Source organism: Triticum aestivum, chromosome 7A (assembly GCF_018294505.1).
Source record: "Triticum aestivum cultivar Chinese Spring chromosome 7A, IWGSC CS RefSeq v2.1, whole genome shotgun sequence".
NCBI classification, from domain to species: domain Eukaryota; kingdom Viridiplantae; phylum Streptophyta; class Magnoliopsida; order Poales; family Poaceae; genus Triticum; species Triticum aestivum.
In genome coordinates, this window is record NC_057812.1 from 257,264,451 (window position 1) to 257,288,548 (window position 24,098).

Here is a 24,098-nt window from a genome sequence, read left to right on the forward strand (position 1 = left end):
CCACAATGTATTTTTATTTATAGCACGCCACAAATGTGTGGCTCGCGCACTGCCAAACAAGGAAACAACCTGTGGTCGGCCTGGTTAGCTTTAGTGATGCGTGGGTTATTTTAACCTCTTCAGGCATGCAGAAAGGAAGTGGTTAGCTAGGCTAGGCTGCTACCACCTGCTAGGGCAACTGGTGTTTCTGATAAACATGCATCGCATGCATGCTCTCCTCAGATAGCAAGCACTTGGCCAAATCGAATTCCATTTATAAAATCAGACGAGACGATCTCTCCCGCGTACTACGTACTAACAATAATACTAGGAAAAGAAGAAAGGTGAAAAGAAATAAATAAAGGGCGATACAATAGTAGGTGCTGAAACCAAACGAAACCAAACCCCCAATAATTGTAGCACGACCCTTCCATGGCAGTGTTAAAGGCGAACATGGCCCGTCGCCATGCCTGTCAGGGATTGAATGGCTGCAACCCCAGCGACACAAATCACCTCTCTCTCTCTCCCTCTCTCTCTAGGTGCAAGTACTTGTACTGACAGCGCCCCAGCTTGCTTGTATTGTTGCCCCATATCTTTGTTGCTCGTGCCACCCTCCCTGGGCGTCGGACGAGCGAGCTCCGTCTCTCTCCGCCATTGCTGCCGCGTCTGCGCTGTTTTTATTTGACATCTTTTGTTTGGTGCGCAATTAACCCCGCAGATCCAGCGCTGGCTAGCCAGTAGGTGGCAGCCTAGAGACGGTACTGCTAGGCTCGGCTCGGCCTGCAAAACAACAGCCTCGGCAGCCCGGAATGAGAGGGACAGGGGAGAGGGCGAGGGGCGAGGCCGAGCCCGAACGCACAAGCTCCAGACAGCGACCCGAGTTGCCTGTGTGGGTGTGCGGGAGATGAAAGGGAGAGCTCGGACATAACTAGGGAGCTATAGCTACTAGGCCTACCGCGCTGAGCTGAGCTGAGCTGAGGCTGGCTTGCGCTGTACGTGTCCTCCGCGCGCCAGGGCCGGCTACGTGAGCGCGCATCGCGGCATGGACTGGGATCTCAAGATGCCGCCCGGCGCATGGGACCTCGCCGAGCTGGAGGGCGACGCGCCGGCGGCGGGCGGGCAGGCGTCGGCCGGTGGCATTGCTAATGCGGCCGGCCGGCAGGAGTGCTCCGTGGACCTGAAGCTCGGCGGGCTCGGCGAGTGCGGCGCTGCTCCGGACAGCCGCGGCCTCGGCAAGGCGCCGGCCGAGGCGCCGTCCTCGGCGCCCAGCGCGGCGAAGCGGCCGCGCGCGTCGTCGGGAGGGGGAGGCGGGAGCGGGAGCGGCGCGGGGCAGCAGCAGTGCCCGTCGTGCGCGGTGGACGGGTGCAGGGCGGACCTGAGCAGGTGCCGCGACTACCATCGCCGGCACAAGGTGTGCGAGGCGCACTCCAAGACCCCCGTCGTCACCGTCGCCGGCCGCGAGATGCGCTTCTGCCAACAGTGCAGCAGGTAATCATTTCACCCGCCAATTCCAACCAAGTACGCTACTTGAATCAAATCGTAGCTCTTCTTTCTTTTTTTGCATCATCATTCTCTTCGCTCCCTTCATCGTCCATCCATGAGTCGATCAATGATCAATTCACCACCGTGACATTATTAGTTTGTTTTTCCTTTTTTTTGAGCACAATTCGGCCTGTCTCGTATCGAGGATGCACTTCTTTACCTTTCCCGGCACCATGCCTGGCCTCTCATTTGCTCCTGTCACCATTTATCATGGCAGCTTGTGTTACCTGAATTATTGCGACGCTTTTTCTTTCGTTTTTTTCTTTCCTACTACCGCTTTTACGCTGCTCAGAGCTTGTTGGACTGCACCAATTTGCTCCTCCATCATCAATTCCTATCAGCACAGCTTTTGCACTGCTCTGAATCGCCCCACCACCTTTTCTGAATCCTGGCCCCATTCATGAGAATTCAGCACTGCACAAAAGGCTACATTTGCTCTCCATCTGCCAAAGATCAAGATCACATCGGCACCCAATGATCATCAATCGATCAGCCTACTGAATCTGTCCGATTTGCATTTGACGTGTTAAATCTGTTCCGTGTTAATTGGAGTTGTTTTTCTCGGTGCGCGACACTGTTCTGATATCGAGTTCAGCAACGTGCCGCCTCGTGATCGATGATAACCCGGACGGCCGGACGGACGCCTGATATGATTTGCCCGCGCCTCCTTTTTCATGTGCAAAATAGGTGGATCCATGTGCATTCTTGTGCTTTCCTGGCCGCGACAGCATGTTTTGTGTGGGTCTGGGACTGTCAATTACTTAAACATGGCAGGTATATCCGGCCTGCTCCATTCATCACGCGGCGGCAAGAACTGGCCTACCACATCCGAGCCCTCTGTGTCAATGGAAAAGGCCATGCTAACTCCCAAACCTAGAAAGTTTATAGTACTACTACACAAGTGTTTACTCTGCAAAATGCAGTGTGGACTTGTAGACTGTGCGTGCAGTGTGGATGACTCGAGCCATTTCTGTACGATATAGGAGGAGTATTTTCTAAGGCTGGCCAGGCTTGCAACCAGCCGAGGGCCTGAAAGTTGTTCATGTTTTAGTTTCATTAAAAGGTTAATGGTAGTGTCAACTTCCGCAAAAATATAAATGGTAGTGCCAACTGAAAATGATGTATCCTAAATATTAAAAGGCGACACCAACCCATATAGCCTGATCTAGCGATTCGGTTGACGAGCATGAGAAAAATGAGATCTCTAGGCTCTTGCATCCTGATCAGTTTGGACTTTGGACTTCATGGGAGCCCTTATCGCAAGTTCTTTTAATTAAGATAAACAATTTCTTGAATGTGCAGGGGTCAAATCCTACTTATCATGTTAATGTTTCATGGTCTATGTTGTGGGGATAGCATTTCTAGGTCATTAAGCATCGTGCGGTCGTCATCAGAAAAGAAAAAGAAGGGTATTATATCGTGATAATATCTCAAACGTTAGTGTCAGCGAAATAACATATGATAATTTGCTTGTTTCAGGTGCTTTGGGACCACTTGACTCTGTTTTTGTCTGAGTTGCACTTCTGCAAATCCTTCTAGGATAGCTTCGCTGTATTTGTTTTCATGCATTAGCCAGAAGACTGAGATAATCACATTCTATGAGCAGAACTAATTGGATCAAATTTGTCACATTTTTTATGTGAGGGAAAATAATAGAGAGATTCAGTTCTCCATTTTTCAAATGTAGAATCGATAGTCTTACTGTATATCCTCAACTCGAAACCTGAACCATCCATAGTATTGTTATTTCGGGTTGTAGTCTCTTGCATTATTTCTTACATTTGCAATATTTTCGTATCTTGGTCCACTTTAAAGCACAGTTGTGTTTATTCTCATTGTAATCTTGCTGAGCATAGCTGGTGATTCTATGGACCTCTACCTTTATACCTTTATAACTTGATAGGCTGCTAATGTGTTCCTCATCATGTTATTGCCTTGATACATGAATATCTTACCCAGTGGGGACAGTTTCCAATCATTGATTGATCCGGCAGTTAGTGCAGACTTTATAAATTAAGTGCGCGCATTGCCCAGCAGACTTGCATCCTTCTAGACATATGGTTACAGACACACTATACTGTGGTCCATGTTCAACAGGCATAGCAATATTTTTGTCTGCTGTTGACAAATCACAGGTGCAATATTTTTATCAAAGATGAAGGCTCCCAAGCACTGAAAGGAGTGATTGACAGATGAATTAAGTGGTCCCTTTGTGTACTGTACATTTTATATTCCAACAGTATGTGTGAAGAATGTTAAGTATTCTGACAATATGTAGTTTGGTGATTTAGCGAGAGCATATTTTTATACTTCGAAACATGTGTCTAACTACCTAGGAGCATCTTATCTTGTTATAAAGTCATCCTAGGACAAGGAATACCTTATTTAGTTTTCAACAAAGACTAGCAATATTGTTTCTTAAGACTTAAGAGCTAAGGAAAAAAGCTACATCCTATTTAAATCTTAAAAGTGGTCGGACCCTTCCCTGGACCCTGCGCAAGCGGGAGCTACATGCACCGGGCTGCCTATTTAAAATCTTAGTTGCTGTGTTCTTTAATAAAAAAAGGCGCATGACACCCCAGCATTACAGAAAGCGTCAAGGATAACAGTGTGTTGTTATGTTTCAGATAAATGTTTTAAGTTATGGAACACTTTGTCGTTTTATTAAATCCCTTTCAGATACTTGGGAGTTGATATTAGTATCTCTTTATTTTTACAGGAAAACTCTTGAGGTATTGCTTATTCAGTATTTGTAACGGTGGCTATGCTTTTGAAAGTAGCTGGAAACACACAAAAAATGAGATGTTTGTAGAGCAAATTTCAGCATGTTATTACAGTTTACTATTCAGCATTGCATTAGCTTAATTTCCTCGTGTTGTGACCTGATATTAATCCTTCATGCATCAGCAATAATTTGTGTCTTGATCATGAACTTTATTTCCTTAGGTTTCACCTGCTTACGGAGTTTGATGAGACCAAACGCAGCTGTAGAAAGCGTCTTGATGGGCACAACCGTCGCCGCAGGAAACCGCAGCCAGATGTGATGAATTCTGCAAGTTTTATGACGAGCCAACAAGGTTACATTTTCACTACTGCTCTATATTTTAACAAGTTTTATGCCAGCCGGTTGTGGCTTTTCTTTTGGCTAGTTTTGTTTTTGGCCTTTTGGCTCTTTGTGAGCTTTCCTTTACCTTCGTTCGAGACTTTAAGACTTTGTTGAACCTTTTTGCTTATCTATAAAGTTGGCCGTATGCATCGATCTGATGCAGAGGCCGGGGAGTCCCCCCTTTTCGAAAAAAAATACATGATTGGAAATATGGAATTGTCTGTCAGACATATTGTAAATCATGACTCACCTAGCATGTTGACCTATTGCATTGACCTTCTTCGGTACCTTGCAGCTTGTAACCTACCCCGTAGCCTGTTACTTCATGTTGCACATTTGTACCTTATTCAGCAATTTTCCTTCTATAAAATAGTCGCACGTGGGATTAGTATTCATAACGAACAAGGATAGCACCTTAGTTTACCCATAAACATACCTAATTAATTGAAGTAATATTCATGGAGGTTGGATGAAGTGTAAATAAATAGAGTAAAAGTTTTACTAGTTCATTAGGAAAAAAGCCACTATTTACCTTGTTCACAATTAGTGCCCTAGTGCTTGAAGCAAGATGCTTCTAGGTTCTGTAAGATCATATAGATTCCTGCCAAGAGTAAATGTTTAACAAGCTACATGATCATATAGCTTGTCAAATTTTGAACTGCAAAAACGTCTTACATTAAGTAACAGGGGGAGTATCAATTTTCCATAATGCCTGAAGAAAGAATTTACTCATTCTATCTCCATATGTATCTGTGGCAGTTCCATCATCTTCTTGCCACAACCAATTGACATTGTTGTGAAACCCAGGAACAAGGTTTTCATCATTTCCAACTCCAAGACCGGAGCAAAACTGGCAAGGGATCATTAAAACCGAGGAGAACCCCTATTACGCACATCAACTCCCTCTGGGCATCAGCAGCAGGCAGCATTTTGGTGGATCTGCGTCGACTTACGCCAAAGAAGGACGGCGGTTTCCTTTCCTGCAGGAAGGCGAGATAAACTTTGCCACCGGTGTGGCACTTGAGCCTTCAGTGTGCCAGCCGCTCCTCAAGACGGTAGCTCCTCCCGAGAGCAGCAGCAGCAGCAGCAAGATGTTCTCTGATGGGCTGACTCCGGTGCTCGACTCGGACTGTGCTCTCTCTCTTCTGTCAGCTCCGGCAAACTCCTCCGGTATCGATGTTGGCCAGATGGTCCAGCAGACTGAACACATCCCCATTGCCCAGCCTCTGTTCTCCAACCTGCAGTTCAGCAGCTCGTCCTGGTTCTCGCGCACCCAGGCTTCCACCGGCACCGTCTCAGCGACCGGATTTTCCTGCCCCGCGGTGGAGAATGAGCAACTGAACAATGTGCTAAGCTCGGACAACAATGACTTGAACTACAATGGGATATTTCATGTCGGCGGTGAAGGCTCGTCGGACGGCGCCCCGCCATCTCTGCCCTTCCCGTGGCAGTAGGTTTCAGTGGCTGTTCGTGTCTCTTCTCTCTAGTGATCAACATTTGTTTCTGTTCAATCTGAATCATTCCTTTTCTTGTATTCATTTTACTTGCAAGCATTCGTGTGAACAAACTCAGCATAAATCAATTCCTTGAAATCTTTATGCATGATGGTGTCAAGTGACAACTCTGGTGCTCACTGAAGATGTCGAGGATGAATTGTATCTGCTCCATATTGCTGTTTGACATGCAGAATCAGTCGAATAAATTTCAGAGCACCGACGTTCAACGTTAAAATCCAGCCATAGAAAAAAAAAATTGAAACCAATCTAACACCGGAGCAGCGGGCACTCGCTGGTTTCATTTTTTCTTTTTTCACTCGGGACAAAAACCAACCGCCGGATTCGATTTCTTCCGAAAGGAAGAAGGAAATGTGCGGTGCTGCTTTTTTTTTGAAAGAACCGGTGTATCACCGGCGTTCATATATTAAGCAGAGAGATAGCGGAAAATATGTTCATGATCAAGTGATCATGGTGGTTTACAAGAACGCGGGGGCACAGGTGCCTCCACTTTAACTGGGAAAAGAGATGACTCTAGCCTGGATCACCCAGCGGTGTCTCAAGATATTTAGCTCCTGCCAGCTTCCAGCCTTCTGCATCTCTCCTGATTGCAGCAACCACATTGCAGACTTGGCTTGCCTAATGTCTGAAAGTGCGGTTGTTTCTTTCTTTCCAGATGTGCCATGCAGCTAGCAACATTGTCGTTTTAAGTTTCTCATTGAGCCTCGGTCTTGCCTGTTGGAGGATGCTGCGTATCCTTTGGGCGGAGGTGGAGGTGTCATCTATGTTTTCTGAAAAGAGAGCAAGCTTGCCACGGTCAGTCCAGGTTGCTATTTGTCTCCAAATTGCTCTAGAAACTGGGCATTCCCAGAAAAGGTGAGTTGAGGTCTCCAAGTTTCTTCGACAGAGAGAACAGAAATATCCGTTTTCCCATCCTCTGTGTTGCAATCTGTCATTGCACCATAGGCGGTCTCGGAGCAGCAACCAGATTTTTTTTTTGATGTTTCCGGGTGCCCAAGTTTTTCAGATGAGTTGTTTGTTGTCCGTCTTCATGCAGTCTTTGAATTGCAACTTGTATGCTGATTTTGCACTGTATGTGCCAGTGTTCTGAATGCACCATGTGATCCTGTCCTCGATGTGAGGATGCAACACCGGGTTTACTGTCCGCAGTGCCCTCCAGAGGACCAGGAAACTGTGAACAAGGCCATCATTGGAGCGGAGTCTGATATCTTGAACCCAAGAGTCGTCTGCAAGGGCATCGGCTACACACTTGTTTTTTTCCTTTCGAGCGCTTGAACAAGTCTGGGAACAAAGTGGCCAGGGTTGGGAGGTGATCCATGGAGATAGCCAGAACGAAGCCAACTTCCCATTGCCGAGAGTGATCATGGTCGCTGAATTGAATATAGCTCTGTCAGTTTTGTCGCATGGAAGCTCAGATCCTTGAAATATGTGGTGCTGCTTACCCCGTCGTGTCGTAGCGTCACGTTCTTGACGTCGATCCGGGCGGGTTTAGGAGCGACAGAGGTATTCCCGACGACCTCCGCCGTTGGTTAGAGGGGGCACCCAAGATCTGAAAGAAACGGGTATTTAGCAAAAAAACTATCACAATTCGCGAAACCGTGCCTACAAACAATCAATTTACAAATTTGTGTGAAAAACTATCACTTTTGTTCTAATCTTTGCCTAAAAACTACCAAGTCAGAAAAATGGCCGATTCGACTCGTTTAAGCGTGATTATGAAAAGGCTGGCCCACACGTAAGTATTGACATGATAATAATAGTCAACCCCGCTAGATTGACCATTATGTTGACCGTTATGACAGATAGGACCCATGTGTTCACTGGGACATTTCTACAAATACTTTGTATGCGTAGTGTCGCCGGCCGGCGGTGGGCGAGCTGCCGTCGCACCGCCGAGCAAGCTAGCCGCCGCGCTGGCTGGACTCCGCGTCGCCGAGCGAGCTCGCCGGCGACCGCCGCGCTCGAAGCTTGCCTCAGCACGAGCTTCCATTCCGGGCGAGCTGGCCATGGCTGCGCGCTGGCCTCCGTGACCTGGCCATGGCTTCCGCTGCGCTCGAAGCTGGCATCCGCGCCTCCGGCCAAGCTGTCCTAGGTCGTGGCGGCGGACGGATCCATGGTCATCTGCGACGACCGCGCCATGGCCAAGGCCGGGAGTTCTGCGGCTAGTCCTTCCGCCCTTCACGCCCGGCTGCATGTTCGGCCGCGATTTTACATCGAGGAAATTGGAGCTAGCTAGCTCGATTCGTCCGAAGCAAAAGTCGATTGGAGCCTGGCTATTAGAGCTAGCTAGCTCAATTCGCCTGCCATTGAAATCCACTAGAGATCTCCATGGGGAATTTTAGAGGAAGAAGAAAGAACTGATGTGCGGGCCCCACGTGTTAACTGTTGGGGAACGTAGTATTTCAAAAAAATTCTATGAACACGCAGGATCCATCTAGAAGATGCATAGCAACGAGAGGGGAGAGTGTGTCCACGTACCCTCGTAGACCGAAAGCAGAAGCATTTAGTAACGCGGTTGATGTAGTCGAACGCCTTCACGATCCAATCGATTCAAGTACCGAACGTACGGCACCTCTGTATTCAGCACACGTTCAGCTCGATGACGTCCCTCGAGCTCTTGATCCAGTTGAGGACGAGGGAGAGTTTCGTCATCACGATGGCGTGGCGACGGTGATGATGAAGTTACCAGCGCAGGGCTTCGCCTAACCACTACGACGATATGACTGATGTGTGTAACTGTGGAGGGAAGCACCGCACATGACTAAGACAAATCTTGGAGTGCCTTTGGGGTGCCCCCTGCCCACGTATATAAAGGAGGGATGGAGAAAGGTCGGCCCTCCTAGGGGCGCGCCAAGTGTAGGGAGTCCTACTAGGACTCCCAAGTCCTAGTAGGATTCCCTTTCCTTTTCAAAGTGGGAAAGAAGGAAAGGAGGGAGAGGGAGAAGAAAAGGGGGCCCGTGCCCCTACCCTTTGTCCAATTCGGTTTGGGCAGGGGCGAGGCGCGCACCATCTCATGGCCCTTCTTCCCTCTCTCCACTAAAGCCCAATAAGGTTCATTAACTTCCCCCGACGAATTCCTGTAACTCTCCAGTATTTCGAAAAATACCCGAATCACTCTGAACAATTCCGATGTTCGAATATAGCCTTCCAATATATGAATCTTTACCTCTCGACCATTTCGAGACTCCTCGTCATGTCTGTGATCTCATCCGGGACTCCGGACAAACTTCGGTTATCAAATCACATAACTCATAATACAAATCGTCATCGAATGTTAAGCGTGCGGACCCTACGGGTTCGAGAACTATGTACACATGACCGAGACACATCTTCGGTCAATAACCAATAGCGGAACCTGGATGCTCATATTGGCTCCTACATATTCTACGAAGATCTTCATCGGTCAAACCGCATAACAACATATGTTGTTCCCTTTGTCATCGGTATGTTACTTGCCCGAGATTCGATCGTCGGTATCATCATACCTAGTTCAATCTCGTTACTGACAAGTCTCTTTACTCGTTCCGTAATGCATCATCCCGCAACTAACTCATTAATCACATTGCTTGCAAGGCTTATAGTGATGTGCATTACCGAGAGGGCCCAGAGATACCTCTCTGATACACAGAGTGACAAATACTAATCTCAATCTATGCCAACTCAACAAACACCATAGGAGACACCTGTAGAGCATCTTTATAATCACTCAGTTACGTTGTGACGTTTGATAGCACACAAAGTGTTCCTCCGATATTCGGTAGTTGCATAATCTCATAGTCATAGGAACATGTATAAGTCATGAAGAAAGCAATAACAATAATACTAAACGATTAACACGCTAAGCTAACGGATGGGTCTTGTCCATCACATCATTCTCCTAATGATGTGATCCCGTTCGTCAAATGACAACACATGTCTATGGTTAGGAAACTTAACCATCTTTGATTAACGAGCTAGTCAAGTAGAGGCATACTAGAGACACTTTGTTTTGTCTATATATTCACACATGTATCAAGTTTCCGGTTAATACAATTCTAGCATGAATAATAAACATTTATCATGATATAAGGAAATATAAATAACATCTTTATTATTGTTTCTATGGCATATTTCCTTCAGTCTCCCACTTGCACTAGAGTCAATAATCTAATTCACATCGCCATGTGATTTAACACCAATGGTTCATCGTCATGTGATTTAACACTCTATAGTTCACATCGCCATGTGACGAAACCCAAAGGATTTACTAGAGTCAATAATCTAGTTCACATCGCCATGTGATTAACACCCAAAGAGTACTATGGTGTGATCATGTTTTGTTTGTGAGAGAAATTTAGTCAACGGGTCTGCCACACTCATATCCGTATGTATTTTACAAATTTTCTATGTCTACAATGCTCTGCACGGAGCTACTCTAGCTAATTGTTCCCACTTTCAATATGTATCCAGATTGAGACTTAGAGTTGTCCGGATCAGTATCAAAGCTTGCATCGACGTAACCCTTTACGACGAAATTTTTGTCACCTCCATAACCGAGAAACATGTACTTATTCCACTGAGGATAATTTTGACCATTGTCCAGTGATCCACTCCTGGATCACTATTGTACCCTTGTAACATCCCAATTTTCAAATTTGGATGTTATACATAGGTCATCATATGCATATCATATTTTTCTGGCATTTTGTTTGGGATCATAGAAATCCTAAGCAACTCAAGGACCCACAGAGAGAGTTGGGCATTTCATTATTTTTATATTTGAATTTTCTCAAATTTGAAAGAGGATCATTTTGATGTTTTCTCTGAAATATTTCCAATATTAAAAATAAATGAGAGGAGATAAAATGACTTCTCCAAAAGCAGAGGGGAATATTGGAGGACTAATATTAAAATTAAATAAATATTTTATTTGGAATATTATTGCTATTTTATTTGAATTAGAAAAATATGCATTTTTCAAAATTGCATGTTTAGGCCAGAAAAATGTTCACCTTGTTCTAAATATTTTATTTAGACGGAGAAAATTGTTCTTGGCATTTTTAGAATTTTTTATATTTTATTAGGATTTTTCTTCTATGGGATTTTTATTTTTAAAAAATCTCTTCGGGCCGACCGAACTGGGCCGCGCCCAGCCCAGCCGGCCCAGTAGGCCGCCGTCTTTCCCCCGCGCGGGAGCCGCCTCGCCGCCGCCAGTCGTGTCCGGCTTGGGCACGCCTCCTGAGGCCGGTGCCCCCTCGCCCAAGCCGCTGCCTCGCCCCCCCTTTATAAGGAGCCCCCCCGCCCCCTCTCCTCCCAAGCCGCCAGCCACCACCGCCGCCGAAGCAGCAGTAGCCCCGCGCCTCGCCACCGCTTGTCACCGCCGCCTGCCGCGCCGCTCGACGCCGCCGCTTGATACATCCATTTTGCATCATGCTTTTATATCGATATTTATTGCATTATGGGCTGTTATTACACATTATGTCACAATACTTATGCCTATTCTCTCTTATTTTACAAGGTTTACATAAAGAGGGAGAATGCCGGCAGCTGAGATTCTGGGCTGGAAAAGGAGCAAATATTAGAGACCTATTCTGCACAGCTCCAAAAGTTCTAAAACTTCACGAAAGACGTTTTCAGAATATATAAAAAATACTCAGCGGAAGAAATTCACCAGGGGGCCACACCCTGCCCATGAGGGTGGGGGCGCGCCCTACCCCCTGGGCGCGCCCCTACCTCGTGGGCCCCCTGATGGCCCTCTGGTGGCCATCTTCTGCTATATGAAGTCTTTCGATGGGAAAAAAATAACAAGCCATCTTCTCGGACGAAACTCCGCCGCCATGAGGCGGAACCTTGGCGGAACCAATCTAGGGCTCTGGCGGAGCTGTTCTGCCGGGGAAACTTCCCTCCCGGAGGGGGAAATCATCGCCATCGTCATCACCAACGCTCCTCTCATCGGGAGAGGGCAATCTCCATCAACATCTTCAGCACCATCTCCTCTCAAAACCCTAGTTCATCTCTTATATCCAATCCTTGTCTCCAAGTCCGGGATTGGTGCTAGTAGGTTGCTAGTAGTGTTAATTACTCCTTGTAGTTGATGCTAGTTGGTTTAATTGGTGGAAGATCATATGTTCAGATCCTATATGCATATTAATACCCCTCTGATTATGAACATGTTTATGCTTTGTGAGTAGTTACTTTTGTTCCTGAGGACATGGGAGAAGTCTTGCTATTAGTAGTCATGTGAATTTGGTATTCGTTCGATATTTTGATGAGATGTATGTTGTCTCTCCTCTAGTGGTGTTATGTGAACGTCGACTACATGACACTTCACCATTGTTTGGGCCTAGAGGAAGGCATTGGGGAGTAATAAGTAGATGATGGGTTGCTAGAGTGACAGAAGCTTAAACCCTAGTTTATGCGTTGCTTCGTAAGGGGCTGATTTGGATCCATATGTTTCATGCTATGGTTAGGTTTACCTTAATACTTTTGTTGTAGTTGCGGATGCTTGCAATAGAGGTTAATCATAAGTGGGATGCTTGTCCAAGTAAGGGCAGTACCCAAGCACCGGTCCACCCACATACCAAATTATCAAAGTACCGAACGCGAATCATATGAGCGTGATGAAAACTAGCTTGACGATATTCCCATGTGTCCTCGGGAGCGCTTTTCTCTATATAAGAGTTTGTCCAGGCTTGTCCTTTGCTACAAAAAGGATTGGGCCACCTTGCTGCACTTTATTTACTTTTGTTACTTGTTGCTCGTTACAAATTATCCTATCACAAAACTATCTGTTACCACTTATTTCAGTACTTGCAGAGAATACCTTGCTGGAAACCGCTTATCATTTCCTTCTGCTCCTCGTTGGGTTCGACACTCTTACTTATCGAAAGGACTACGATAGATCCCCTATACTTGTGGGTCATCAAGACTCTTTTCTGGCGCCGTTGCCGGGGAGTGAAGCGCCTTTGGTAGGTGGAATTTGGTAAGGAAAAATTTATATAGTGTGCTGAAATTTACTGTCACTTGTTACTATGGAAAGTAATCCTCTGAGGGGCTTGTTCGGGGTATCTTCACCCCGACCAGTAGAGCAAAGAGTTGCTCCTCAACCTACTGAACCTACTGAAATGAAATGAAAATGTCTGCTTTGAAATTCCTTCGGGTATGATAGAAAAACTGCTAGCTAATCCCTTTTTAGGAGATGGGACAAAACATCCTGATGAGCATCTAATATATGTGGATGAAGTTTGTGGATTATTTAAGCTTGCAGGTGTACCCGGAGATGTTGTTAAGAAGAAGGTCTTCCCTTTATCTTTGAAGGGAGATGCATCGACATGGTATAGGCTATGTGATGATATGGGGTCTTGGAATTACAAACGATTGAAATTGGAATTTCATCAGAAGTTTTATCCTATGCATCTTGTTCATCGTGATCGCAATTACATATATAATTTTTGGCCTCGCGAAGGAGAAAGCATCGCTCAAGCTTGGGGGAGGCTTAAATCAATGTTATATTCATGCCCCAATCATGAGCTCTCAAGAGAAATGATTATTCAAAAATTTTATGCTCGGCTTTCTGATAACAATCGCACCATGCTTGATACTTCTTGTGCTGGCTCTTTTATGATGAAGACTATTGAATTCAAATGGGATTTATTGGAAAGAATTAAACGCAACTCTGAAGATTGGGACCTCGACAAAGGTAAGGAGTCAGGTATGACACCTAGTTTTGATTGTGTTAAATCTTTTATGGATACCGATATTTTCATAAATTTAGCACTAAATATGGACTTGACTCTGATATAGTAGCTTCTTTCTGTGAATCTTTTGCTACTTATGTTGATCTCCCCAAGGAGAAGTGGTTTAAATATCATCCTCCCATAGAAGTAAAAGTAGCTGCACCTATTAAAGTTGAAGAAAAGATTGTCACTTATAATGATCCTATTGTCCCTACTGCTTATGTTGAGAAACCACCTTTCCCTGTTAGGATAAATGATCATGCTAAAGCTTCAACTGTGGTTCGTAAAAGCAATATTAAAACATATACACCTACTGAGAAAGTTAAAGTTGAACCTAATATTGCTATTGTTAAAGATCTCTTGTCTGATAATATTGATGGGCATGTTATTTATTTCTGTGATGAAACTGCTAGAATTGCTAAACCCTGTGCTAAAGATAAACCTAGACCTGTGGTAGGCATGCCTGTTATTTCTGTTAAAATAGGAGATCATTGTTATCATGGCTTATGTGATATGGGTGCTAGTGCTAGTGCAATACCTCATTCCTTATACAAAGAAATTATGCATGATATTGCACCTGCTGAGATAGAAGATATTGATGTCACAATTAAACTTGCCAATAGAGATACTATTTCACCAATGGGAATTGTTAGAGATGTTGAAGTCTTGTGTGGGATAACTAAATATCCTGCTGATTTTCTTGTTCTTGGTTCCCCACAAGATAGCTTTTGTCCCATTATATTTGGTAGACCCTTCCTGAACACTGTTAATGCTACCATAGATTGCAAAAGGGATGTTGTTACTGTCGGTTTAGATGATATGACTCATGAATTTAATTTCTCTAAATTTAGTAGACAACACCGTGAAGAAGAATTACCTAGTAAGGATGAAATTATTGGTCTTGCTTCTATTGCCGTACCTCCTAGTGATCCTTTAGAACAATATTTGCTAGACCATGAAAATGATATGTTTATGAATGAAAGAAGGGAAATAGATGAAGTATTCTTTAAACAGGAACCTATTCTGAAAAACAATTTACCTGTTGAAATCCTAGGGGATCCTCCTCCACCCAAGGGTGATCCCGTGTTTGAGCTTAAACCGTTACCTGATACTCTTAAATATGCTTATCTTGATGAGAAAAAGATATATCCTGTTATTATTAGTGCTAACCTTTCAGAGCATGAGGAAGAGAGATTATTGAAAACTCTGAAGAAGCACCGTGCTGCTATTGGGTATACTCTTGATGATCTTAAGGGCATTAGTCCCACTCTATGTCAACATAAAATTAATTTGGAAGAAGATGCTAAACCAGTTCGTGATCATCAACGACGGCTGAATCCTAAAATGAAAGAAGTGGTAAGAAAGGAAATACTAAAGCTCCTTGAGGCAGGTATAATCTATCCCGTTGCTGATAGTCAGTGGGTAAGTCCTGTCCATTGTGTCCCTAAGAAGGGAGGTATTACTGTTGTTCCTAATGATAAAGATGAATTGATTCCTCAAAGAATTATTACAGGTTATAGGATGGTAATTGATTTCCGCAAATTAAATAAGGCAACTAAAAAGGATCATTACCCCTTACCTTTTATCGATCAAATGCTAGAAAGATTATCCAAACATACACATTTTTGCTTTCTAGATGGTTATTCTGGTTTCTCTCAAATACCTGTGTCAGCCAAAGATCAATCAAAGACTACTTTTACATGCCCTTTTGGTACTTTTGCTTATAGACGTATGCCTTTTGGTCTATGTAATGCACCTGCTACCTTTCAAAGATGCATGATGGCTATATTCTCTGACTTTTGTGAAAAGATTTGTGAGGTTTTCATGGACGATTTCTCCGTCTATGGATCTTCTTTTGATGATTGCTTGAGCAACCTTGATCGAGTTTTGCAGAGATGTGAAGAAACTAATCTTGTCTTGAATTGGGAAAAGTGCCACTTTATGGTTAATGAAGGTATTGTCTTGGGGCACAAAGTTTCTGAAAGAGGTATTGAGGTTGATAAAGCCAAGGTTGATGCTATTGAAAAGATGCCATGTCCCAAGGACATCAAAGGTATAAGAAGTTTCCTTGGTCATGCCGATAGGAGGTTCATTAAGGACTTCTCAAAAATTTCTCGGCCTCTGACTAATTTATTACAAAAAGATATACCATTTGTTTTTGATGATGATTGTGTAGAAGCATTTGAAATACTTAAGAAAGCATTGATCTCTGCACCTATTGTTCAGCCACCTGATTGGAATTTACCCTTTGAAATTATGTGTGATGCTAGTGATTATGCTGTAGGTGTTGTTCTAGGGCAAAGAGTTGATAAGAAATTAAATGTTATTCAATATGCTAGTAAAACCCTAGACAATGCTCAAAGAAATTATGCTACTACTGAAAAAGAATTCTTAGCAGTTGTATTTGCTTGTGATAAGTTCAGACCTTATATTGTTGATTCTAAAGTAACTATTCACACTGATCATGCTGCTATTAAATATCTCATGGAAAAGAAAGATGCTAAACCTAGACTTATTAGATGGGTTCTCTTGCTACAAGAATTTGACTTACATATTGTTGATAGAAAGGGAGCTGAGAACCCCGTTGCAGACAACTTGTCTAGGTTAGAAAATGTGCTTGATGACCCACTTCCTATTGATGATAGCTTTCCTGATGAGCAATTAAATGTCATAAATGCTTCTCATACTGCTCCATGGTATGCTGATTATGCTAATTACATTGTTGCTAAGTTTATACCACCTAGTTTCACATACCAGCAAAAGAAAAAGTTCTTCTATGATTTGAGGCATTACTTTTGGGATGACCCACATCTTTATAAAGAAGGAGTAGATGGTGTTATTAGACGTTGTGTACCTGAGCATGAACAGGAACAGATCCTACGCAAGTGTCACTCCGAAGCTTATGGAGGACACCATGCTGGAGATAGAACTGCACATAAGGTATTGCAATCTGGTTTTTATTGGCCTACTCTCTTCAAGGATGCCCGTAAGTTTGTCTTATCTTGTGATGAATGTCAAAGAATTGGTAATATTAGTAGACGTCAAGAAATGCCTATGAACTATTCACTCGTTATTGAACCATTTGATGTTTGGGGCTTTGACTATATGGGACCCTTTCCTTCCTCTAATGGATATACACATATTTTAGTTGTTGTTGATTACGTTACTAAGTGGGTAGAAGCTATTCCAACTAGTAGTGCTGATCATAACACTTCTATTAAAATGCTTAAAGAAGTTATTTTTCCAAGATTTGGAGTCCCTAGATATTTAATGACTGATGGTGGTTCACATTTTATTCATGGTGCTTTCCGTAAAATGCTTGCTAAATATGATGTTAATCATAGAATTGCATCTCCTTATCATCCTCAGTCTAGTGGTCAAGTAGAATTGAGTAATAGAGAGCTCAAATTAATTTTGCAAAAGACTGTTAATAGATCTAGAAAAAATTGGTCCAAGAAACTTGATGATGCATTATGGGCCTATAGAACTGCATATAAAAATCCTATGGGTATGTCTCCGTATAAAATGGTTTATGGAAAAGCATGTCACTTACCTCTCGAACTAGAACACAAGGCATATTGGGCTATTAAAGAACTCAATTATGATTTCAAACTTGCCGGTGAGAAGAGGTTATTTGATATTAGCTCACTTGATGAATGGAGAACCCAAGCCTATGAAAATGCCAAGTTGTTTAAAGAAAAAGTTAAAAGATGGCATGACAAAAGGATACAAAAGCGTGGGTTTAATGTAGGTGATTATGTATTGCTATATAACTCTCGTTTAAGATTTTTTGCAAGAAAAATTCTCTCTAAATGGGAAGGTCCTTACGTTATCGAGGAGGTCTATCGTTCCGGTGCCATAAAAATCAACAACTTCGAAGGCACAAATCCGAAGGTGGTGAACGGTCAAAGAATCAAACATTATATCTCAGGTAATCCCATAAATGTTGAAACCAATATTATTGAAACCGTAACCCCGGAGGAATACATAAGGGACACTTTCCGGAACGTTTCAGACTCCGAAAAGGAATAGGTATGTGGTACGGTAAGTAAACCGACTCCAAAACAGTTTTTAAGGCAATATTTCTCCGTCTTGCAATATTTAGAAAAATAGAAAAATAAGAAGCAGTCCGGGAAGGACACGAGGGCTCCACGAGGGTGGAGGGCGCGCCCTACCCCCCTGGGCGCGCCCCCTACCTCGTGGGCACCTCGTGTGCTCTCCGGACTCCGTTTTCATACACGACACGTATTTTGGTCGGTAAAAATTCATTATATAATCTCTCGGAGGTTTTGACTCCGGTATCACGCAAAAATCTCCTATTTTCGTTTCGAGTTGTTTTTCTGACAGACCAGGTCGTCATGTCGTCTTCAAGCGCCCCCAACGACAAGTTCTTCGAGAAGGTCATCAACCCCTACCTCGCAGAAGTGCTGCAACACCCTCAAACCATTGAGATGCGTGAGGGGTTGTTGCACATATGCGATGCTGAGGGACCAAGGAAGACCGAAAGCACGGAGGCAAGGCTGGAGGCATTGGAGCAAGAAGTTTTCAAGTGTCAGGAGATGGTGGAGCGTGGACTCGATTCCGATCACATCATGATCACGGAGTTCACCAACAACCACAAGCTGGACGTCAAGGACATTGGGGAGGCGATCTTCAAGCTTCATGAGAAAAACGAGCACCTCCAAGCCCAGATCTATGACCTACAAAATCAAAACTATGAGTATGAATATAGATTCAAGAGGATGAGTTTGGCTGCAGATTTGAGGTTCCAGGAGACTCGGTCATCCTTCTATGATGGTGAGCCCATGCCTTGGAAGAAGGACGACAAGTCTACGCCATCAACAAAATCACCACCGTCTCCACCAACAAAGAAGAATTGAGTATCTGGTATGGGCACTCCCCTTGGCAACTACCAAGCTTGGGGGAGTGCCCCGGTATCGTATCACCATCACTTTTATCTTTACCGTTTTTCTTAGTTCGATCCTTTTGGTAATATCTTGATCTAGTAGAATAAAAGTTCTTAGTATGATCTAGTTGTGAGTTTTTCTTTATAGTTCTTCTATGTAATCAAGTTCGTGAGCTATATAATAAAGATTAGTGTTGAGTCAAGGGCTTGATTATTTTGCCATGATCCTAAGTGAATAAAAGAAAAGAGAAAGAAATAAAAAGAAACAAAGAGATCATGTGAGTCTTATGGAGAGTAATGAGCTCACATAGAAAAAGTATGATGAATAAAAGTTGTTGAGGGTTGACAAACATAGTTTTGGTCATCGTTGCAATTAATAGGAAGTAATAAAGAAAGAGAGGTCTTCACATATAGATATACTATCTTGGACATCTTTTATGATTGTGAGCACTCATTAAAATATGACATGCTAAAAGAGTTGACGTTGGACAAGGAAGACAACGCAATGGGTTATGTTTTCTTACATCTGAGATAAATTATATTGTCATGGATCATCCAACATGGTTGAGCTTGCCTTTCCCCCTCGTGCTAGCCAAATTCATCGCACCAAGTAGAGATACTACTTGTGCTTCCAAATACCCTTAAACCAGTTTTGCCATCAGAGTCCACCATACCTACCTATGGATTGAGTAAGATCCTCTAAGTAAGTTGTCATCGGTGCAAGCAATAAAAATTGCTCTCTAAATATGTATGACTTATTAGTGTGGGAGAAATAAACTTTATACGATCGTGTGATATGGAAGAAATAAAAGCGACAAACTGCATAATAAAGGTCCATATCACAAGTGGCAATATAAAGTGACGTTCTTTCGCATTAAGATTTTGTGCATCCAACCATAAAAGCGCATGACAACCTCTGCTTCCCTCTGCGAAGGGCCTATCTTTTACTTTTATCTCCTACATTGCATAAGAGTCATGGTGATCTTCACCCTTCCTTTTTACATTTTATCCTTTGGCAAGCACAGTATGTTGGAAAGATCCTGGTATATATGGCTAATTGGATGTGAGTTTTCATGAACTATTACTGTTGACATTACCCTTGAGGTGAAACGTTGGGAGGCAAAACTATAAGCCCCTATCTTTCTCTGTGTTCGATTAAAACTCCATACCCATAAGTATTGCGTGAGTGTCAGCAATTGTGAAAGACTATATGATAGTTGAGTATGTGGACTTGCTGAAAAGCTCTTATATGTTGACTCTTTCCTATGTTATGATAAATTGCAATTGCTCCAATGACTGAGATTATAGTTTGTTAGTTTTCAATGAAGTTTGCGATTCATACTTGAAATTGTGACTGAATTATTACTCTAGCATAAGAAATCATATGGCAAGAATTATATAAGTTGCTGTTCTAAGAATGATCATGATGCCCTCATGTCCGTATTTTATTTTTATCGACACCTCTATCTCTAAACATGTGGACATATTTTTTGATTTCGGCTTTTCGCTTGAGGACAAGCGAGGTCTAAGATTGGGGGAGTTGATACGTCCATTTTGCATCATGCTTTTATATCGATATTTATTGCATTATGGGCTGTTATTACACATTATGTCACAATACCTATGCCTATTCTCTCTTATTTTACAAGGTTTACATAAAGAGGGAGAATGCTGACAGCTGGGATTCTGGGCTGGAAAAGGAGCAAATATTAGAGACCTATTCTTCACAGCTCCAAAAGTCCTGAAACTTCATGGAAGACATTTTCAGAATATATAAAACATACTCAGCGGAAGAAATTCACCAGGGGGGCCACACCCTGCCCACGAGGGTGGGGGCGCGCCCTACCCCCTAGGCGCGCCCCCTACCTCGTGGGCCCCCTGGTGGCCCTCCGGTGGCCATCTTCTGCTATATGAAGTCTTTCGATGGGAATAACAAGCCATCTTCTCGGACGAAACTCCACCGCCATGAGGCGGAACCTTGGCGGAACCAATCTAGGGCTCTGGCGGAGCTGTTCTGCTGGGGAAACTTCCCTCCCGGAGGGGGAAATCATCGCCATCGTCATCACCAACACTCCTCTCATCGGGAGAGGGCACTCTCCATCAACATCTTTAGCACCATCTCCTCTCAAAACCCTAGTTCATCGCTTGTATCCAATCCTTGTCTCCTAGTCCAGGATTGGTGCTAGTAGGTTGCTAGTAGTGTTAATTACTCCTTGTAGTTGATGCTAGTTGGTTTAATTAGTGGAAGATCATATGTTCAGATCCTATATGCATATTAGTACCCCTCTGATTATGAACATGTTTATGCTTTGTGAGTAGTTACTTTTGTTCCCGAGGACATGGGAGAAGTCTTGCTATTAGTAGTCATGTGAATTTGGTATTTGTTCGATATTTTGATGAGATGTATGTTGTCTCTCCTCTAGTGGTGTTATGTGAACGTCGACTACATGACACTTCACCATTGTTTGGGCCTAGAGGAAGGCATTGGGGAGTAATAAGTATATGATGGGTTGCTAGAGTGACAGAAGCTTAAACCCTAGTTTATGCGTTGCTTCGTAAGGGGTTGATTTGGATCCATATGTTTCATGCTATGGTTAGGTTTACCTTAATACTTTTGTTGTAGTTGCAGATGCTTGCAATAGAGGTTAATCATAAGTGGGATGCTTGTCCAAGTAAGGGCAGTACCCAAGCACCGGTACACCCACATACCAAACTATCAAAGTACCGAATGCGAATCATATGAGCGTGATGAAAACTAGCTTGACAATATTCCCATGTGTCCTCGGGAGCGCTTTTCTCTATATATGAGTTTGTCCAGGCTTGTCCTTTGCTACAAAAAGGATTGGGCCACCTTGCTGCACTTTATTTACTTTTGTTACTTGTTGCTCGTTACAAATTATCATATCACAAAACTATCTGTTACCACTTATTTCAGTACTTGCAGAGAATACCTTGCTGGAAACCGCTTATCATTTCCTTCTGCTCCTCGTTGGGTTCGACACTCTTACTTATCGAAAGGACCATGATAGATCCCCTATACTTGTGGGTCATAACTGCTCTACCGCCGCGCCTCCCGCGACGCGGCCGCACGCCGACCCAACCCGCCGGAGCCGCCGACCCGCCGGTTTTTCTCGTGAATCGGTAAAAACCACCCCGGTTTTTCTAGTTTTGTTTTTAGATCGGTTTTATTTTTAGGGTTAGGGTTTTCCCGGGTTTATTCGGTTTCGCTATTTTGTGAACGTTCGCCCGAACACATCTGTTTGCAAATGCATTCGTTCGTTCGTCTCTGATAGCGAACGTTTGTTCGTTAGTCTTTTTCTTTTTATTTTATTTTCAGCCAGGGACCTATCACGATTATTTTTATCGCAGATTAGCCCCTGATCTTCAAACCCTCGTTACTTTTTGACCGTTCGTCGAAATCCAGTGAAACCAACGCCAAAATCTTCGTCTCGAACTCCTCTTTCCAGTTAACCAACTTGAACATGATTTTGACAAATTAAAAATTGGTTTCAAGCAGATTTGAATTTGGACTTCTTTTGATCGTAGTTTGAGTTTCGTAGCTCCGATTTGATTGATTCTTTTTGCAAATCGAAGCTCTTCAGTTGAAATTTCAGTTTGGACTTTCTCATATGAGTTTGACCCTTGCATCTATGCTTGAGTGCTTATGTATGATATTGTTTGTTTGCGATAGAATTTCCGGAGTGCGAAGCGTGCTACCACGACTCTCTAGGGTTTGCAGATCGTCAGCAAGGCAAGTAACACTTTGATCATACCTCTTATTACCTAGTTTTATGCATTAGTCTCAATCCTCAAACACTGCATGGTTAGGACTTGAATACTTGTGGGTACCGGGAAGTAGTGATGATGTAATACCTATTGCCTTTATTTTCAAACCCTGGGAGTTCCTTCTATGTTATGCTTTTATTGCTATGCTATGCTCGTAGACGTGGTTTGGTTTGAGTGATCCATGATAGATGTGAGAGTTTTAATTATTGGTTAAACTTAAGGTGGCTACTTTAATACACATCCGGGTGGATTGGTTGAGGCACCCTAGAGCACCCAGTGATTGTCTGGGCACCTAGAGCAATCCAGTGTTGTCCTGGGATATCCTGGAGTACCCGTGTGATCATCGTATGGTTTTCCACCGAGGCTCAAAGGGGTCATAAGATTATTCATGCTGGAAACTTCCGTGTGTAGCCACAAGCCATTATGGGCTCTGGCATAGTTGACTAAGTTGTGTGACCTCTTTCAGTGGTAGGCTAGCAGATGTAGGGGATGTAGGTGGTACTGTCTACCCAGAGTAAAGAGTTAATGCTTCTGAAAGACTGTGTCTCGGTCATCCGTTTCTCAAACACCATGTAGTGCAAGAAATCCAACGGAGGAGATCGAGTCTTCTGCAGAGAAGTGCGCAAACCTCCGCAGAGTGTATAAACTAATCATGGTTAGCCGTGTCCTCGGTTATGGACATCTTGAGTATCTGGTACTTGAATTATTGATTTGATCTCATCACTCTATTAATTAATTTGTTGGGTTGATGATTATTAATTTGGGATTGAGTTGGAGGAACCTTCTCAATGTTTTCAACAAACTTTGTAGTAAATAAAATTTATTCCTTTGTTGTAGGAAAAAATTAGCGTTCTGCAAAAATAACCATAGAGCCTCCACCAGCCAAATATGCTTATAGTTGTAGCTGTTACATGTTCATTGCTCTACAGTGTTATTTTTGCCAGCATATTCATGTGCTGACCCGTTTCGGGCTGCAACGTATTATGTTGCAGACTTTTCAGACGAAGAGTAAGGTGCGCTAGGTCGTTGTCTTGCACTCAGCTATGCCGTTGGAGTTGATGGACTCGCTTTACCTTCGAAGCCTTCTGCTGTTATCTTCATTAGATGGCCTTCCGCCATATTATTGTAATAAGTACTCTCTTATGAGATATTCAATGTAATAAGTGTGTGATTGAAACTCTGTTATAAATCCTTCAAGTACTGTGTGTGTCAGCATTACCGATCCAGGGATGACACTTATGCACAGAGATTTGACGGTTTGAGGTCGGATCGCTACAAGATGGTATCAGAGCCCACGCTGACTGTAGGACGCGACCACTAAGATGAGCCATAGGTCACTCTTCTCTACTCATTTCTGACTCTTCTCCACTTTCCACTCTATAGATGGCAGATTCAAGGAACAAGTTTGCTCAACCGGATGAAGGCACCCCTTTTGTACGACACTTGAAGGAGGCCACTAGATACCTGAACATCGGAATACCAAGCTTTACCGGGACCTACACCACCACTCTACCGGAAGAAGAGCGTTGGACCATTCGAGTACATGTTCC

At 43.4% G+C, this 24,098-nt stretch overlaps 1 protein-coding gene across 1 annotated transcript; it reads left to right on the forward strand.

Annotated features, from left to right (window-relative positions):
• Positions 1-474: 474 nt before the first annotated feature.
• On the forward strand, positions 475-6,267 carry LOC123151797 (squamosa promoter-binding-like protein 16). The gene is made up of 3 exons (XM_044571443.1): positions 475-1,467; positions 4,468-4,598; positions 5,435-6,267. Exons 1-3 carry the CDS (start codon positions 1,022-1,024, stop codon positions 6,079-6,081), a joined length of 1,224 nt encoding a protein of 407 aa, XP_044427378.1. The 5' UTR covers positions 475-1,021; the 3' UTR covers positions 6,082-6,267.
• The last annotated feature ends 17,831 nt before the right edge of the window (positions 6,268-24,098 follow it).

Bases quoted from the DNA above. Each gene is read 5' to 3' on its own strand.
- LOC123151797 (XM_044571443.1), top strand. From the start codon at position 1,022: ATGGACTGGGATCTCAAGATGCCGCCCGGCGCATGGGACCTCGCCGAG. The intron at 1,468-4,467 runs GTAATCATTTCA...TTATTTCCTTAG, and splicing joins TTCTGCCAACAGTGCAGCAG to GTTTCACCTGCTTACGGAGT. The intron at 4,599-5,434 runs GTTACATTTTCA...TGTGAAACCCAG, and splicing joins TTTTATGACGAGCCAACAAG to GAACAAGGTTTTCATCATTT.